We start from the raw sequence: 19986 nt of genomic DNA, 5'->3' as shown, positions 1-19986 counted from the left end.
CAATAGTCACTTGTAATTTTATAGTAATACTAGTATAATTTTATGTTAATAATATTAGATTTTTTTTTAATGTGGAAGATAAGTACACGGAACAAAATAATAACAACTAAAAAATGAGAGTATATATTTAATTGAAAAATGTAATAATATTAAATGTTTAATAAAAAATTAATAGAAATTCAGTTAAAGATATTCGTATTTACAAAAATTATGAAAAATAATAACTCAATTTTGTAACACATTTTAATATTTGAAACTTTTTCCTTGAATGATTAAGATATGAATTTTGAATTATATAATAATTTTTAAATTAAGTAATTTGAAATATGCTTTTGAATTGATAATCTATAAATATATTCTAAACTACATAACTTCAAAATTAAGTAATATGAAAGTATAATTAAAATTCAAGAAATCTTGTAGTGATTTTTTTTTTTTAAGAAAACAATTGAATATTAAAAATTGAGTTTTGTTTTTCAAAGCTTTTGGATAATCATATTTTAACGATTCTTTTTTAACAACTTCTTTTACAATAAAATACGTGTCACTGTTTTATTGGTTTCTTTGACCTTATTTTAAAAAATTATTCGAAATAGACCAATCGCAAACTATTAAACTATTATATATGTTCTAAAAACATTCTAAAAGAATTGTTAAAAGCGATGTTCTTCTTTTTACTATAACTGTGTATGAGCACCCTAAATTCATTTGGGATGTGTCACCTTTCGAAAGCAGTCCGAATTGACACATGCACTTCACGTCAAACCAAGCACATGCACAATCATATACACTCTCTGTTCATGCAACCCTTTTGTCCTTTCTGCATGAATTCTTTGTGACACCTTGCATTTTCAGGACTCCACATATTTCATCCTTACCTAGGACATACATATCATTACGATAAAATAATTGCTTCATTAAGATGTTAATACCATGATAGTAATCACCCACACAATTAAGAATAGCTAGCTATAAATATCAGAGATAGGTTGGTTGATTTGCTCACAACAGACACAGACTTTCCTCTTCTTCTCGTTTTTATTTTCCTTCCTCGTTTTGGGAAATAAAAACAGTGTTGTTGGTAAGTTTGGGAAAGATGTTTCAAGTTCCAAAAGTTTCAGGAATCCTTAATCCAGGAGGGGTTTCAGGAATCCTCAACCCAGGAGGCCATAGTCAGAACAGGATCAAAGGGACAGTGGTGTTGATGCGTAAGAATGTTTTGGATTTCAACAGTGTCGCTGATTTCACCAAAGGAAACGTTGGTGGAGTCATTGGAACTGGTCTCAACGTTATTGGTTCAACAGTTGATGGCCTCACTGCCTTCTTAGGCCGAAGTGTTTCTCTTCAGCTCATCAGTGCCACTAAATCTGATGGTTAAACAATTTCTTCTTCCTTTCAATTTTTTCCATCATCATCTATATCAAAATTTAAGTTAACTTATAGACTACAAAGCATCTCTTTCAAATGATTTCTGATGAAATAAACCAGTGTTCCTTCTATTGTGTTGTAGAAAGTGGAAAAGGAAAAGTTGGTAAGGATACGTTCATTGAAGGGATCATTACGTTGTTACCAACTTTGGGAGCAGGGGAGTCTGCATTCTATGTTCATTTTGAATGGGACGAAAGCATGGGAATCCCTGGTGCATTTTACGTAAAGAATTTCATGCAAGTTGAGTTTTTCCTCAAGAGTTTGACTCTTGAAGACGTTCCAAACCACGGAACCATTCGCTTTGTTTGCAACTCATGGATTTACAACACTAACCTTTACAAGAAAAGCTTGCGCATATTCTTCGCCAACCATGTACGTAGCTGTTTATTTACATTTCTCATCACACCCTCTATGATTAGAAATTCTTTGGTTGATTTCACACTAATTAAGAATTATAAAACTGGTTTAATGTACCGTAGACTTATGTTCCAAGTGAGACACCAAAACCGCTTGTGCATAATAGAGAAGAAGAATTGAAGAATTTAAGAGGAGATGGAACAGGAGAACGCAAGGAACATGAGAGGATCTATGATTATGATGTCTACAATGATTTGGGTAATCCAGATCTCAATGAAAATTTTGCTCGTCCTATTCTTGGAGGCTCTTCCACTCATCCCTATCCTCGTAGGGGAAGAACTGGTCGATACCCAACAAGGAAAGGTTAGTCTTTTATGTTTTCATCATATGGTTAACGTAGTAACACTGACTTTTTGTGATGTTATAACGTTGATGTCTTTGTTTTTCCAGACGGTTTATTTTTTCATATACAGTTGTTTTCTGATCAATTTCAACTTTAACAGATTCGAATTGTGAGAAGCCAGGGGAAGTTTATGTTCCAAGAGATGAAAACTTTGGTCACTTGAAATCTTCGGATTTCCTTGCGTATGGGATAAAATCTTTGTCTCAGTATGTCTTACCAGCGTTTGAATCTGTGTTCAGTTTAAACTTGACCCCGAATGAGTTTGATAGCTTCCAAGATGTGCGTGACCTCTGTGAAGGTGGAATTAAGCTTCCCACAGAAATAATTAGCTCAATTGCCCCTTTACCAGTGATCAAAGAACTCTTTCGTACCGATGGCGAACAAGTTCTCAAGTTTCCAACACCTCACATCATTAAAGGTCTGATAAACACACAAACAAATGAAAAACTTATGTTTTGGGCGAAATTATGGTTCCATTTTAACAGAGATTTTACTCGTTTAATGGGCAGTGAATAAGTCAGCGTGGATGACAGATGAAGAATTTGCAAGAGAGATGATTGCGGGAGTAAATCCCAACGTAATTCGTGGTCTTAAAGTGAGTTGATTGAATACTTGTTTCTAAAACAAAATTAACAAACCAAATTTGATGTCCAAATATATTAAATACTTGTTTTTTCTTGTGATAATCTTCTTTATAATGAATGGTAGGAGTTTCCTCCAAAAAGCAATCTGGATCCTGCAACATATGGTGATCAAAACAGTAAGATAACAGCAGAGGCGCTTGATCTAGAGGGAAGCACAGTGGACGAGGTAAACATACTTATGCACTAATTTCTCACTTATAAAGTAAAAAAATACGATTTACTGATTTAAATGACTTTAATTTGTGGAACAGGCTCTTGCAAATAACAGATTATTTGTGTTAGATTACCATGATATCTTCATGCCATTTATTCGGGGGATAAATCAGACTTATGCCAAAGCTTATGCCACAAGAACTATCCTTTTTTTGAAAGAAAATGGAACTCTGAAGCCAGTGGCCATCGAATTGAGTTTGCCACATCCTGCTGGGGACCAGTCAGGTGCTGTCAGCCAAGTAATTTTACCTGCAAAAGAAGGTGTTGAAAGTACAATTTGGCTGCTAGCCAAAGCTTATGTGGTTGTAAATGATTCTTGCTATCATCAACTCATGAGCCATTGGTACAAAACTTTTCACTGCATTCAACAATTCAATCTCTGATATCTCTCTTTCTATATATATTATACTAACTAATTTATAAAATGTTTATTCTGTTACAGGTTAAATACTCATGCAGTGATGGAGCCATTCATTATAGCAACACACCGGCACCTTAGTGCGCTTCATCCAATTTATAAGCTTCTAACTCCTCATTATCGTGACACCATGAACATCAATGCACTTGCCAGACAGTCTCTAATTAATGCTGATGGCATCATAGAGAAATCCTTTTTGCCCTCAAAGTATTCTGTGGAGATGTCTTCAGCGGTTTATAAGAATTGGGTTTTTACTGATCAAGCACTGCCTGCAGAACTTATCAAGAGGTTAGTAAATCTCTTTAAATATATGCAAAATGTGACTTGTATCTAAGATTAGAAGTAGTAACAAGAATGGTTTATAATTTGTTGCAAAGCATAATGATGCATGTATTGTAAGTATATATATATTTTGCTTGATTCAGAGGAGTGGCAGTTAAGGATTCATCAGCCCCACATGGACTTCGTCTCTTGATTGAAGACTACCCTTATGCTGTTGATGGACTAGAGATATGGGCTGTGATTAAGTCATGGGTTCAAGATTATGTGTCATTGTACTATGCAAAAGATGATGATGTCAAATCTGATCCTGAACTCCAACATTGGTGGAAAGAGGCTGTGGAGAAAGGACATGCTGATTTGAAAGACAAACCATGGTGGCCTAAGTTGCAGACACTTGAGGAGCTTGTTGAAATCTGCACCATTATCATATGGACTGGTTCAGCTCTCCATGCAGCTGTTAATTTTGGTCAGTACCCTTATGGAGGTTTTATTCTGAACCGTCCAACTTCTAGTAGAAGGTTGCTTCCTGAGAAAGGCACACCAGAATATGAAGAAATGGTGAACAGCCATCAAAAGGCCTATTTGAGAACAATTACGTCAAAGTTTCAGACTATGATTGACCTTTCTGTGATAGAGATATTGTCAAGGCATGCCTCTGATGAGGTCTACCTTGGTCAAAGGGAAAACCCACATTGGACCTCTGATTCCAAAGCGTTGCAAGCCTTTCAAAAGTTTGGAAAGAAACTGAAGGATATTGAGGAAAAACTCGCAAGAAAGAACAAAGATGAGAAACTGAGAAACCGATTTGGACCAGTTGAATTGCCATACACTTTGCTTCATCCTACCAGTGAGGAAGGGTTGACCTTCAGGGGAATTCCTAATAGCATTTCCATCTGACTGAGCCTGTGGTTTCAGTTTAGTTATTGTATTGTACTTCCTTCCAATAAAAAAAGATGCAAGGCTAGAGATCCAATAAATCTTGCATCTTGTCTAATGTTTTAATAATCTCGTGTTGCTTGTGTGTTTGAATGTTGTAATTCAGCCCTCGATTTGGTTTTTGTTCGGAAATAATGGAAATACTGAGTACTGCTAGTTTGTGTTTAGTTAAAGTTGATGTTATCAATAATCTTTTTGTATCATACTGATATATATAATACAAAAGGCATGTAAGAAATATAAATTATTACTATTGAACACAAGGGAAGATGCCTATACGAATGACTTTTTAAATAATTAAAATTTTATTTTATCGTATTAGATTAAATTAGAAAATAAAATATGGTTTTTCAAAAGTAACACTGATGTCAGTATAACACAAGTTTGTGTGTCTGTAGTTTCAGCAAATAAGAGTACGGCATCATCAATTTGACCCTGATTGGCATAACAATCAATCATCAATTTGTCCCTGACCACAAAACTGTTAGTTATCACATCCCCGCTTGATTATATGAGTATGAAGAGCGGAACAATGTTGAAGGCCACCATTTTGCTCAACACAGGCACGAAAATTGGGCTTAATGCACCTCTTTGAACAACAAGAAGCCATCTATTCCTTGTCCATTGATCGATAATCCCATAATAAAGTGAAGTCCATGAAACCTGGTCATGTGTTCTGTTAGGTTCCTTTATTCAAGGACCGTAACAGATAGAAATCCACTCACACACACTCAACAAAAAGAAGCAATTGTAATATAAACTGTATTATTCTGGAAAAACAGAAATAACAAGTGAGTATCCCCATCCAAGGAAGCCTCCTTCCTCTACTGGAATAACGATCCAGACTCTACCCAAAAGTACAAAATATCTGATATCCCCCTCCCTCCCTCTATTCCCTCTATTCTCTTTGTTTATTTATACTCTCTCCTCTAACAAATTAGTCTCTCTCCTCTAACAGACTAATCTCTCTCCTCTAACAGACTATGACTATTAATTGTCTAACATGTTCTGATGCCACTAAATACCATCTTTGCATCCAGAATAGCAAAACATTTGGCATAGAACTTGACATCCGGTGATAAGACTTTTTCTATCTATGTAGTTTTCATCTGATTGTTGAGGAGTAACCTCATCTACAACTTATCTACCTCCACCCAACTCCATCCTACAGGTTTTCTCATTGTCCTTTGTTGCATAAGCCTTCTGACTTCAGCTACTTCATTCCATAAACCCTTTCTTGCATAGACATGTGCCAATGTTAAATATGGTGCTGCATTACTTGGTTCCATCTTGATAAGTTGATCAGCAACCTCCATCCCAAGTTCTACATTTCCATATATCTTACAAGAACTCAAGAAAGAGCTCCAAATTACATAATTAGGATCATAGGTCATTTTTTGCATTAAATCCCTTGCCTTACTCAAATTCCCTTTTCTAGCATAGAGATCAATCAAGCAAGCATATTGATCAATATCAGGAGACAAGCCATAATTTGTTGTCATTTTGTTAAAGTATTCCACCCCTTTGTCAAGCAATCTTGCATGATTACAAGCTGTTAAGACAGCAGTAAAGCAGATATGATCAGGAACTAACTCTTGCTTGGTCAGGAGACAATCAAAAAGTTCCAAAGCCTCTGAACTTCTCCCACATTGAGCATAACCCATGATCATGGATGTCCACAACACATTATTCTTCTCAGAAGTCTGATCTAACACGCGTTGAGCATCGTCAATATCACACCACCTTTTGAATACATATCAATCAAAGCACTGGCCACGAACACATTTCTTTCCGAACCCATTTTAATAACAAGAGAGTGCACTTGCCTTCCCTGAAGGAGTAATGCAAGGCTGCTACAAGCATTTAAAATCGTGCATAAAGTATGATCAGTAATACCCAAATTTTGCCCCCTCATTTCTACAAACAGTTTCAATGCATCTTCGCTACACAGGTTTTTAGAATATCCGGAGATCATGGAATTGTACACAACAATATCCTTCTCACTAGTTTCTGCAAATAAGAGTACAGCATCGTCAATGTGTCCCTGATTTGCATAACAATCAATCAATGAGCTGACCACAAAATTGTTAGTATCACGTCCCTGCTTGATGATATGAGTATGAAGGGCGGAGCAATGTTGAAGGCCACCATGTTGCCCAACAGAGGCACTAATGACACTAACAAAGGTAAGACAATTGGGCTTAATTTGGGTGTATAGCATCTCTTTGAACAATAATAAGGCACCTATTCCTTGTCCATTGATCGACAATCCCGTAATAAATGAAGTCCATGAAACCTGATCATGTGTTCTGATGCCACTAAATACCTTCTTTGCATCCAGAATAGCAAAACATTTGGCATAGAAATTAATAAGTGCACTGCAGAGGAACAAATTATCTTCATATCCAGACCGAATCATGAAAGCATGGATTTGTATACCCAAACGCCAATTCCGGGTTTTTCCACAAGAACTAAGTGCAGTACAAAGAACATATTTTATTGGCTTCCTTGTTGATCCATTCACTGAGCTTAATGACTCCAGTGCTCCATAAATGCTAGCAGTTTTAGAACACGGTTTGCCAAAGAATCTGTGCGTGAAACCATAAACAAAAGAGCTTGAACAATGCACCATATTACAGGGCTTGTGTCAAATAAATCTTGCATATTACCCAATTGAACCCTTAACATTAAATGGAGTAAAAATATTTTTTTCTGCGGAAAATATAAATGAAGCTAAAGGAAGTTAGTAGTTGCAAGTGGCACTCGGTGGGCTCGTAGAATGTTTTATCACGTGAGATCACATGGCCAATGAGTACACGTGTTATGCAAATGTAGAAATCCTCGTGGGCTAGGGCTCATTTTCCAAAGTCAATTTTCATATAGATGCATTGCATGTGCATGGCCATGGTGGGCCAAATGCGGGCCGAGCAGGACCCGACCCTATGTAAAGCATATAGTGGTAGATCACTGTTATAAAGCGACCCTCTGTATATCCTTTCGAAATTGACTTCTCCATTCAATTGTCTGTATTTCAGGAAAACCATTGGAGAACATGGAAAATCACACCCACCAACCATGCCATTACTGCTTTCCTGTCTCTCGGATTTATGTAACCTACTAAACATCAATCTCGCAATTTTCGACTATTATCTATCTTATCTCTTTAACATCACAACTTTAGCTCTTTAATCATCACTTTCTTCATTATATATCTATAACACCCACATATTAATGAATATTTTTATCGATTCTTTTGCAATTTATCTGTTAAAATCCAAGAAATAACTTTTAACTAAAAACAGCACAGTTTTATTATGGGGTGATAAATTGATCCTTAAACTAATAGTTGCGTTCTTTATCTCAGAGGATAAAAATAAATTGCCCCTTAATATCTGTGATTAAACATTATCGGAAAAAAACAATTAAGAAACACAGAATACATAAACAATCAAACTCTTGTCATTTGTTGACAATTCTACCTTGCTTTCTTCATTCACATGATTGAAAAAAGTGGATCAAGACTTGTAAATTACACTATACATTTTGCTAAGTTTTCAGCTACTTCCCGTGAATCTAATTAAGACTTTTTTGAAATATCTCTAATCCCTATTTTCTAAATCAAACTATCAGCTTATTATTTTAATTAACCCTGTCTATTTATTCCTTGTTTCATTTAATTATAATATCCAAAGTAAAGTTTAAGCAATTAAAACCAAGTAAATTTTATTGCATTCCTTAAGGAGTGTGAAAGCGAAATTTAAATATGCCTTTTCGTGAGTTTAGGAAAAAAGAGACATATATTGAATTCTTATACTTAAAAGATCACAAAATTAGTATCAGTAATGAATAGTGTTTTTTTTTTTTCAATTTTACATTTATTAGTAATAAATGGTTAAATATACAATTAGGAACGTGCAACCTGACACGTGTCGTAATATGGTGCTCACTTGGATCGGGCTTTCCTCGCATCCAACGGCCAATATTCGATCAAATAAAGTACGTTCGTTTAGCAGCACCATTCAACACGAGAGATATAAAGGGGCTTCGTCTCCAGTTTTAGAAGTCAGGGATTGATCGCTCTTTCAACAGTCAACTTTTCAATTTATCAAAACCATGAGAGCTTCTCACATCCGAACCGGGTCGCTGCCGATCCAGAACCTGGTTTTCCACGGTCCACCTCGATGTTCTCTCTCGCGCCAAACCTCTTTGCCCGGCGACAAGAACCACGCGAAAATTTCCACGATTTCAATGCACTATTCCCACTTCAACGCCCGCAAGGACGCACCTCAGAACGGGATCAAAAGAGCCTCATCGGAAGGTGCCCCCGAGAATTTCGGCGTTCGCCGTAATCTGAACCGCACCGGATCCTACTCGCCCCCGCCGATCATACCTCACGAAGAACAATTCTTCTACGACGCCAATTTACACAAGCCGAGCTACCTCGGGATCCTACGGGAGGATATGGAATCCGGAGGCGGCGACGGTGACGATCACGGCGATGCGACTGTCACAGGCGGAAACGATGGCGAGAGGATGAAAATAGATGCGTACTACGAAGAGATGTTGAAGTCGAACCCGACAGACGCGCTTCTGCTGAGGAACTACGGCAAATTCCTCCACGAGGTGCGTGAAACATTCCGCAAACGAAGCACGATCTTTGATTCATTCAATGAAAAGAAAGAGTCAGCGATTTTAATTTTAACGGATGATGCAGGTGGAGAAAGACGCGACGAGAGCAGAGGAATATTACGGAAGAGCGATTCTCGCGAACCCTAGCGATGGCGAATTGCTTTCGCTGTACGGATCGCTAATATGGGAAACGCAGCGAGACAAAGCGAGGGCCAAATCTTACTTGGACCAAGCCATTCATGTCGCTCCTAATGATTGGTATAATCTTAATCTCACATTTTCGCCATAGCCAAACAGAGCATAACGAAAATAACAATAATAATAATAATGATAACAATTAATAATTGTTTTATTTTATGCTCAGCACTGTGCTGGGATCGTACGCGCACTTCATGTGGGAAGCAGAGGAGGAGGAGGAGGAAGAGGAACTTAACGGAGGTATGACGGAGAAAACGGGGACGGAGATGATCGCTGTTATATAATTAAGGGTGCCACCTGTTTGTTAGTATATATATTCCTAACTAGAGTTTAATGTGAAGGTTACGTTACAGGAAAACAATAAATGGTGTGGTTGTTTTGATCTATCAGACTACACTAGAAGATCTAGAAGATGAGAGACTGAACTGAAAGAGACACCTCGCTCAGTCTTTTTCGTTCTAATGTAACATGTAACTTGTTTGTACATGTAATTATTTGCGGTATTTTCTTAACATTTATCTTATTAAGTGTATGCAGTTTTTAAATTTTGTTCATAAGCTGCAAATTTTTGTTATCAAATCTTGCTGGCTGATTAATTAATTGCATCGATTGTTGATTTCATAAGCCTAAATAATATGTAGCTTCTATGTTAAAATTTGTTATCTGAACTGTTATTGAATGTAGTGATTCTCTTTGTGTGATGTGCTTGAGATAAGTGTGTCTCACAAAAGAAGGTGATAAATTACTAACTTATTGGTCGAGCTTCTGTGGCTGAGTTTCTCAACTGAACTTCTTCTTTTTTGGCTAAACTTCACAGTCAAATTTCCTTCTGATAATCGAATTTCAACTTCCTTCTGATGATCGAATTTCTCAGCCGAGCTTCGTTAATTTAAATGACGTAATGAAAAACAATTAAATTTAAGAAAATAAAAACCTAGTTAAACATAAAAAAGAAGTAAAAACCATGTTAAACAAATGAAAAAAATAAAAATAAAGAACACAATAGTATTTAAGTGTATTGATAACTTAGAATAAAGCAATATAATTTAATTTAATGTTCATTGTAATGAAAAGTGTTGATAAAAATAAAACAAAAAAAGTAAACGTGATTTTAGTATTTTGGAATCCTTTATATCTTTATCTTTATTATATTTTTCTCCAAATTTTAAAAATAAATAAATATACTTTTTTTATTCAACCACATTATTAAATATAGTTTTAACATTTAAGAATAATGTGATATATATCTTTTTTTTTTCATCAACTTCAAAAATAAATAAATATAATTCTTTTATTCAAATAACATTACCTTTTTTTTAATTTTTAAATAGTGTTGTTGGCTTGTTTACGTAATTTTATACGTTCTAATACCAATGTTAACTTCAAACTTCGTTTTAACACACTTCTTGGTTCTCGGTGTTCCTCTTTATAAATAGCAGCTGCATGAGTTTCCTTTGAGCATCGCTTGATGTTTGCCTAGTCCTCTCCCAAAGAAAAAGTCATACATAGTTTTGTTGAGTTGCAAAGATGTTTTCGGGTATTTCTGGTTTGATCCAGAAGGGGCACAAGATAAAGGGGACAGTAGTGTTGATGCGAAAGAATGTGTTGGACGTTAACAGCGTAACCAGTGTTGGAGGCATTATTGGTCAAGGTCTCGACCTTCTTGGTTCCACCGTCGATAATCTCACTGCCTTCTTGGGTCGATCAGTTTCTCTCCAACTTATCAGTGCCACCAAACCAGATGGTTCCTTTCTTCTTCTTTTTCTTTTCACTTCATATATATCACTATACTTTCTTTATTCTTTTCTCTCTCTTTTCTTTATCTTTAATGGAGTCCAAGAAAAAGTGAAACGAAAACATGGTAAAACGGCTTCATTGATTTTTCTTGTTTTCTTTTCTTTTTGGTTATAGCCAACGGAAAGGGGAAGCTTGGAAAGGCTACCTTTTTGGAAGGTATCATCACTTCACTGCCAACTTTGGGAGCAGGCCAAGCTGCATTCAAAATTCATTTTGAATGGGACGATGAGATGGGAATTCCTGGAGCATTTTACATCAAGAATTTCATGCANACTGAGTTCTTCCTTGTGAGTTTGACTCTTGAAGACNTTCCAAACCATGGAAGCCTCCACTTTCTTTGCAACTCCTGGATATACAATGCCAAACACTTCAAAAATGATCGCATCTTCTTTGTCAATCAGGTCAAGTATTGCTTACCACCCACTCTATACACTTTTTAAGTCGTCAAGAACTTTGATGAAAAGATGAAGCTAACAGCGTTATATATATTGCAGACATATCTTCCAAGCGAAACACCGGCTCCACTGGTGAAGTATAGAGAAGAAGAGTTAGTTAATTTGAGAGGAGATGGAACGGGAGAACGTAGAGAGTGGGAGAGGGTCTATGACTATGATGTCTACAATGATTTAGGTGATCCAGATAAGGGTGAAAATCATGCGCGTCCTATTCTTGGAGGGTCTGACACCTTGCCTTATCCTCGTAGGGTGAGAACTGGTAGAAGACCAACAAGGAAAGGTTTGGCTTTTATTTCTACACTTGACCATCCTAGAATGATCCTTATCGTGAATATTTGAGCTAGCCATGTCGGATGAATGTTGTTTATCGTTTAGAAATTAGAAGCACTTATTTTAAGATTGAATATTTATGTTTTGCCGCTGATAAATTCTGGTGTTTTGATGAAACAGATCCAAAAAGTGAGAGTATAGGAGCTCTGATATTTATCTTCCAAGAGATGAAGATTTTGGACACTTGAAGTCATCAGACTTTTTGACTTATGGGCTGAATTCTGTATCTCAATTTTCTTCCAGCATTGGAATATGCTTTTGATTTGAATTTCACACCCAATGAGTTTGATAGCTTTGATGATGTTCATAGACTCTATTCAGGTGGAATTAAGCTTCCAACAGATGTAATTAACAAGATAAGTCCATTACCCGTTCTCAAAGAAATCTTCAGGACTGATGGCAAACCACAAGGTTATATTTTCTGATTTTCTTATATTTATTCTATATTTACCATTTCAGGATTTCCTTCCACGAAGCAAGCTAGATAGCCAAGTCTACGGTGATCATACCAGTAAAATTACCAAAGAACACCTGGAGCCTAATTTAGAAGGGCTCACTGTAGACGAGGTACATAATATGATAAAATTGTTTCTTAATAAAAGTTTATTTGATGTTTTTTTAATGATAACGAGTACAATATATTTGGTTGGAAAGGCAATTCAAAACAAGAGATTGTTCATACTTGATCATCACGACTCAATCATGCCATATTTAAGGCGAATAAATGCAACATCCAACAAGGCTTATGCCACCAGAACCATCCTTTTCCTGAAAAACGACAAAACTTTAAGGCCACTTGCCATAGAACTGAGTTTGCCACATCCCGGGGATGATAAATCAGGTGTTGTTAGTCAAGTTTTTCTGCCTACAGATGAAGGTGTTGAAAGTTCTATCTGGCTTCTAGCAAAGGCCTATGTAATAGTGAATGACTCCAGCTATCATCAACTGGTCAACCACTGGTATAAATTTTCTCACCAAAATCATTTAAAAGCTATTCAATTCAATCCAAATATATCTATGGAATGATTATTAACAACTTCTCATGGATTGTATATTAGGTTAAACACACATGCAGTTATTGAGCCATTCGTCATAGCAACAAACAGGCATCTCAGTGTTGTTCATCCTATATATAAACTCCTGCACCCTCACTATCGTGACACCATGAACATAAATGCCCTTGCTCGGGGATCTCTTGTCAATGACGGTGGAGTTATAGAGAAAACCTTTTTATGGGGAAGGTATTCTATGGAAATGTCTGCTACGATTTACAAGGATTGGGTTTTTACAGATCAAGCATTGCCAGCTGATCTTATAAAAAGGTGATTCATTTGCATCCTGGTTTAGTTTATTGCTAACAGAAGCTGAAAAGATAATTAATCTCATGATGTTATATCTGTAAATTGTGATATAGAGGAATAGCAACTGAGGATCCAGAGTGCCCTCATGGTCTTCGTCTCTTCATAGAGGACTACCCTTATGCTGTTGATGGACTTGAGATATGGGATGCTATCAAGACATGGGTTCATGAATATGTTTTATTGTACTACAAATCAGANGAGACACTGAAAGANGATCCTGAGCTCCAAGCTTGGTGGAAAGAACTGGTAGAGGTGGGTCATGGTGACAAGAAAAACGAACCATGGTGGCCTAAGATGCAGACTCGTGAAGAGCTAGTTGAAGCTTGCAGTATTGTGATATGGACAGCTTCAGCACTGCATGCAGCTGTTAATTTTGGACAATACCCTTATGGAGGTTTGATCTTAAATCGTCCAACTATCAGTAGGCGATTGATGCCCGAAAAGGGTTCTGCTGAATATGAGGAGCTGAAGAAGAGCCCTGAGAAGGCTCTCTTGAGGACCATTACACCAAAGTTTCAGACCCTTATTGACCTTTNNGTNATAGAAATATTGTCAAGGCATGCTTCTGATGAGATCTATTTGGGTGAAAGGGACAATCCAAATTGGACATCTGATACAAGGGCCTTGGAGGCTTTCAAAAGGTTTGGGAAGAANCTCTCAGAAATTGAGAAGAAACTCTCAGAGAGAAACAATGATGNGAAACTGAGAAACCGCCATGGACCTGTTCAGATGCCTTATACTCTGCTCTTCCCTTCAAGTGATGAAGGCTTAACTTTCAGAGGAATTCCCAACAGTATATCTATCTGAAGACAAGGAATCCGAATCCTTCTTCCAAAGCTACTCTATTGTTTAATAAAGTCTTTCGTGTTCGATCTTAATAAAACCAAATGTTGTGCTTTTAAGGTGTTTTCAAACAATAAAGCCAGAGTTACTGCTTCTTGCAAAATGGCTGGCTACTCTTGTAATATGGAACAAAAGTAAAAGATAGGTTTCACAAAATCCATGATGTTTGGACTTTAATGTTTTATGGATGAACTGCTCAAATTAGAATTCTGCATGAGAAACGTAAAATTTAAAAAAAAAAAAAAAAAAAACAGAAGGGGCATTCCGAGAATCGAACTCGGGACCTCTCGCACCCAAAGCGAGAATCATACCACTAGACCAAATGCCCAGGGTTTGTTCTTGTGGTTTAAAAATTGTATTTATTTGTTTATTTTGTTTTTGGGCTTTGCTTCCCGTTGGAGTTAGTTAATCTAGGTGTGTAAATGTATTTTTTTTTTATTGTTATGGTAATTCAGGGTACAATTTTGCATTCTCACATTAACCATAACTAAGAAAAAAAAATACAATCATTCGTATGTCCATATTATTTTTATGAAATAAAGGAAAAAAATAACATAATTAAGAAAAATAGTTATACATTTTTTTATCTATAGTTATTATAATGATTATTACACTAAAAAAACATTTACCGTAATATTAGAATGCAATCTCAAAGTTAAAATGGATGGAATAATATTTAATTTTTCCTCACATACAGAATTTTTTAATTTAAGAAAAGTTAAAATATACTAAAATCGAGATGTTCTCCGTTCATATTGTTTAAAATTTATAAATATTATGTTTTAATATAAGAATTTAAATTTATGAATTTTTAAATTTATCGTTTGGATATATTATTTTAATTACTATTAAATATCAAAGTTATTATCCGATAATAATAGTGATATTAAAAATCGTGATTAGAGTCGTGAAATAGATATTTCTTTATTAATTTGTTTTTATATTTAGCTGTTTTATTTTTATATTCAATTATTTTAGTTGTTGAATATTTAATCATAAATTACCAATATTTATGAGTACAATTATAGAATATTATGACACAATATTTATCTTTTTTGTTTGTGTTGTTATATTTTATGTTTGTTAAGTGGTGATTTATGTTGGGATAAGTAGGATTATTTTTTTATTTGCATCATTATATATAGAATTATTAAAACACGGAATTGGATTATTTTCCGGTTTTCATAACGATAGAATTAAATCTCTTGCCTTACTCAAATTCCCATTTTTAATACCCAAATTTTACCCCACATTTCTACAAACAGTTTCAATGCATCTTAGCTGCACAGGTTATTAGAATATCCAGAGATCATGGAATTGTACACAACAATATCCTTATCACTATAGCTTTTTGTTTGCATTGTTATACTGTGTTTGTTAATGGTAGGAGTTCAATCTATAATTGATGATTGGTCTTGAGGATTGGATTCTAAGAATACGAAGTAAGATCATTTTTCTGGTTTGCATCAGAATAGAATTACGCAAACACAACTTTCCTTATTACAATAACAAATACAAGTAGGAACTCGAAATACATAGTTAAACATAAACCAGCATTGATGAAGGAATTATATTCCCTCCATATGACATTTATTTAAAAGCTAGGAAGCTGAACAACCGTAGAATCCTTAGATAGAAATACTATTGGGGATTCCTCTGAAGGTCAATCCCTCCTCACTGGAAGGAAAGAGAAGAGTGTAAGGCATTTTAGCAGGTCCAGTGCGGTTTCTCAATGTCTCATCATTGTTTTTCTGTACAAGCTTTTGTTCAATTTCAGCAAGCTTCTTTCCGAACCTCTTAAAGGCCTCCAATGGCCCTGCATCTGAAGTCCAAAAGTCACCACCATCTCTCTCTCCAAGGTAGAACTCATCAGATGCATGCCTTGACAATATCTCTATAACTGTAAGGTCAATCAGGGTCTCTTTCTTACCAGTAATAGTTCTCAAAAACTCCTTCTCTGGATTCTTAGCCAATGCCTCATATTCAGCAGACCCTTTCTCAGGCATGAATCTTCTGCTAATGGTTGGCCTGTTCAGGATTAAACCACCGTATGGATATTGTCCGAAGTTAACAGCTGCATGAAGGGCTGAAGATATCCAAATGAGGGTAGTGGAGACGTCAACCAACTCTCCACGTGTTTGCAACTTTGGCCACCATGGCTTATCTTTCAGATCACCATGACCCACCTGAACAAGTTCTTTCCACCAAGCTTGAAGTTCAGGGTCTTTTTGAAGTACCTCATCTGACTTGTAATAGAATGCCACATACTCTTCCACCCACGACTTGATGGCTGCCCATATCTCCAGCCCATCAGAAGCATAAGGATAATCCTCAATCAAAAGCTTAACACCGTGGGGAGCAGATGCATCTTTAACTGCAACTCCTCTGACCACCCAAATAACATTAGTTAGCATCACAATCATATAAATCTTGAGACCTTTTACTTTTTAAAAACCTTTAAAATATTGCTTACCTCTTGAGAAGATCATTGGGTAATGCTTGATCAACGAAAGACCAGTCCTTGTATATCACAGCAGACATTTCCAAAGAGTACCTACTCCACAAGAATGTTTTCTCGATGATACCATCTGCGTTGACCAAGGACTTGCGGGCCAGTGAATTGATGTTCATGGTATCACGGTAGTGAGGAAACAGGAGCTTGTAAACAGGGTGAACCACACTCAATTGCCTGTTCGTTGCTATGACGAAAGGCTCAACAACTGCATGAGTGCTTAGCCTGTCATCCATGTTACTACGTTAATAATTTATTCATAAATACATAGACAAAATTAACTCCAATGTGAATCAATAACATCATACCAATGGCTGATGATTTGATGGTAGCACGAGTCATTGATAACAACATAAGCCTTTGCCAGTAACCAAATGTAAGCTTCCACTCCCTCGTATGCAGGCACATAGACTTCACTGATAGGACCGAATTCGTCACCCTGACCATGTGGCTTACTTAACTCGATGGCCAATGGTGTCAGTGTTCCATCCTCTTTCAAGAAAAATATGGTTCTCGTAGCATAAGTCTTTGTGGTAGATGAATTTATTTTCCTCAAATATGGAATGAGATAGTCATGGTGATCTAAGATGAACAACTTATTGTTCTCGATAGCCTGTTCAACCAAGTATAATTAATTAATTGCTAAGAAAATCAGAAACCAAACTGACACAAAGCAATAGCAGAAACGTTGATGTGAATTAATTTTAATGTGCAATTTTACCTGCTCAACAGTGAGCCCTCCTAATTGAGGCTCCAAATGCTCTTTCTTTATTATAGAGGTATGGTCACCAAAGGCTTGAGTGTCTAGCTTGCTACTTGGTGGGAATTCCTAGAATAAATTTAAAACACGATGAGTAACCTCAAATTTGGCAGGAAAACCTTTTTTGTTACATTTAGTTTTTAACCAATCAACTTTGAAATTAAGTTTACCTTAAGAATCTTAATGACATTAGGATTGACTCCAGCAATGGTTTCTCTTGCAAATTCTTCATCAGTCATCCATGCAGACTTATCCACTGCATCAAATAAGAATAGTTCAAAAGTCCATCCACGTCATTGAATAAAAAAAAGAGGTACATTGCTAATAAAGATGTCATTATTCTTCTTATTTAACATGTGTAGCCTACCTTGCATGACTTTAGGTGGTGGATACTTGAGAAACTGTTCACCATCACTTCGAAAAAGTTCCTTGACAATTGGTATGGGAGCGTATTTGCTGAGAAAGTTTGTGGGCAATGTAACTCCACCTTCATAAAGCTTGCGCACTTCAGCGAAATTATCAAACTCAAGACTCAGAATATTTCCATCGAATGCATCAGTCAAGACTGGTAACACATCTTGGGATACCGATTTCAATGCATAAGCGAGAAAATCGGATGACTTCAAGTGACCAAACGCTTCGTCTCTTGGAAGGTAAACAAAGTCGCTAGGCTTCTCACTGTTAGGATCTGTGGAGACAAACACATATTACGTCTTAGGTCTAAAGCAAAGCATGAAAAGTATATAATACATTACAACAAAAAATGAATAAAGTGGGTAACCTTTTTTAGTTTTGGGTCTTCCAGTTCTTCCTCTACGAGGGTAAGGCAAAGTAGAACCTCCAAGAACAGGGCGAGCATAGGCTTCACTTTTATCTGGGTTGCCCAAGTCATTGTAGACATCATAATCATAAATTCTATCCCATTCCTTTCGTTCTCCAGTTCCATCGCCTCTTACAACCTTCAATTCTTCTTCTCTGTACTTCACAAGTGGGGCTGGTGTCTCGCTAGGAAGATACGTCTGCATTGTTATATGATCAATAAGTTGGTTTATCTATATGGTCTCTGAAAGATGAAGAAGAAGAAAGAAGTAAATGAAGTAGCTTACGTTGTTGGCAAAGAAAATACGAGGAGTTTTGTATTTAGTATTATTGTAAACCCAGGAGTTGCAGATGAAGTGAATGGTTCCGTGGTTAGGAATGTCTTCGAGAGTGAGAGATTTGAGGTAGAACTCATTTTGCATGAAATTCTTAATGTAAAATGCGCCGGGAATTCCGAAGTCACTGTCCCATTCAAAATTAACATCGTATGCTTCTTCACTCGCTCCCAACGTTGGCAATGATATCTGTCCTCTTAACTTCGTAGTTGTTCCAACTTTTCCTTTCCCTTGTCCTATATCAAATTTCACATTTTCAATTTCATTCTCACATAAATCTTACATAAAAAATTAATAAATAATCTTATTCAATTTATTCATCACTAAAAAAATTATTATTATACTTTATTGTATGTAGTATGTATCAATATCCTTTTGTTGGCATAACAAAAATTGTTACGTTTGTTTCTATTTGAAAAGCCATTGACCCAATGAAGGATAAATTATTACGCATTTAATAATAACATATATTATATTGGTTACGAGATCGGCCAAGAAAAGTTAACACATAATCATAAGTTTGGTTACTATTAAAAGAATCCATTTGCCTAATGAAAGATAAATTATTATATTATAAACATACATGATTGATGTATGGTATGAGAAAGTCAATACATCCAAAAATATGAACTAGCTTCAAACTGAGCAGTGTAAAGTAATTATTTTTGAAGTCTTGAGAATGCGATCATGGACAGTTTGTGATTAAAGATGGAAATAACGTAATTAGAGTAAATATGATAATTGAAAGATGTTTAGAGTGTGTGAAGTGAGTGAGTTACCATCAGCCTTGGTGGAACTGATGAGCTGGATGGAGATGGAGGTGGCGAAAGCAGTGACGGCGTCGACAAGAGTGCCGGCGAAATCGAAGACGTTGTCGATGACGCTGGCAGGGTTGAGGATGCTGTTGATGTCCAAAACATTCTTTCGCATAAGCACCACAGTGCCCTTTATCTTCTGCTTGTTTCCTCCGAAAATTCCTCCCAACATCTTTTTCTTTTCTGTTTTTTTCAATCAAACACTGTTCTTCTTCTTCTTGGATTAATGAAGAACACAGCCAAACCACTCCTTCTATTTATACACATCCAACTCTCTAACATACCAAACATGTGTTTTTTTTTTTATTGTTTTCCCCCATTCAAATCACGATTCAGCCATGTGGCGGACTTAACAACCTTCATAAACCAGTTTAATTAGCATTATTAACTCAACTTCACTCTTTTAATCTTAATCTTATACTAATCTTTCTCTTCTTTAATTTATATATAC

At 36.0% G+C, this 19986-nt stretch overlaps 3 protein-coding genes, 1 non-coding gene and 2 pseudogenes across 4 annotated transcripts; 3 read left to right on the top strand and 3 right to left on the bottom strand.

The window, feature by feature from the left end:
* Positions 1-982: 982 nt before the first annotated feature.
* On the top strand, positions 983-4854 carry LOC106760770 (seed linoleate 9S-lipoxygenase-2). Its single transcript, XM_014644200.2, has 9 exons — positions 983-1373; positions 1511-1800; positions 1908-2148; positions 2289-2606; positions 2698-2783; positions 2897-2998; positions 3084-3388; positions 3488-3751; positions 3889-4854. The coding sequence occupies exons 1-9, from the start codon at positions 1097-1099 to the stop codon at positions 4640-4642; spliced, it is 2637 nt and encodes an 878-aa protein (XP_014499686.1). The 5' UTR covers positions 983-1096; the 3' UTR covers positions 4643-4854.
* Positions 4855-5065: 211 nt separating this feature from the next.
* Positions 5066-7441, bottom strand: LOC106760618 (annotated as a pseudogene).
* Positions 7442-8725: 1284 nt separating this feature from the next.
* LOC106761318 lies at positions 8726-10104 on the top strand. The gene is made up of 3 exons (XM_014644858.2): positions 8726-9304; positions 9396-9568; positions 9675-10104. The coding sequence occupies exons 1-3, from the start codon at positions 8795-8797 to the stop codon at positions 9790-9792; spliced, it is 801 nt and encodes a 266-aa protein (XP_014500344.1). The 5' UTR covers positions 8726-8794; the 3' UTR covers positions 9793-10104.
* A 916-nt stretch (positions 10105-11020) lies between these two features.
* LOC106760786 lies at positions 11021-14277 on the top strand (annotated as a pseudogene).
* Positions 14278-14550: 273 nt separating this feature from the next.
* TRNAP-UGG lies at positions 14551-14622 on the bottom strand. Its single transcript has one exon. It is a non-coding gene; the product is annotated as a tRNA-Pro (tRNA).
* A 1146-nt stretch (positions 14623-15768) lies between these two features.
* On the bottom strand, positions 15769-19770 carry LOC106762003 (linoleate 9S-lipoxygenase). The gene is made up of 9 exons (XM_014645671.2): positions 19500-19770; positions 18673-18956; positions 18348-18585; positions 17934-18254; positions 17737-17822; positions 17528-17635; positions 17115-17419; positions 16768-17031; positions 15769-16679 (listed from the first exon to the last, which is right to left on the bottom strand). Exons 1-9 carry the CDS (start codon positions 19705-19707, stop codon positions 15923-15925), a joined length of 2571 nt encoding a protein of 856 aa, XP_014501157.1. The 5' UTR covers positions 19708-19770; the 3' UTR covers positions 15769-15922.
* Between the last annotated feature and the right edge of the window lie 216 nt (positions 19771-19986).

Source organism: Vigna radiata, chromosome 5 (assembly GCF_000741045.1).
Source record: "Vigna radiata var. radiata cultivar VC1973A chromosome 5, Vradiata_ver6, whole genome shotgun sequence".
NCBI lineage: Eukaryota > Viridiplantae > Streptophyta > Magnoliopsida > Fabales > Fabaceae > Vigna > Vigna radiata.
The sequence above is the reverse complement of the archived record's forward strand: the minus strand, read 5'-3'. Positions and strand labels throughout refer to the sequence as shown.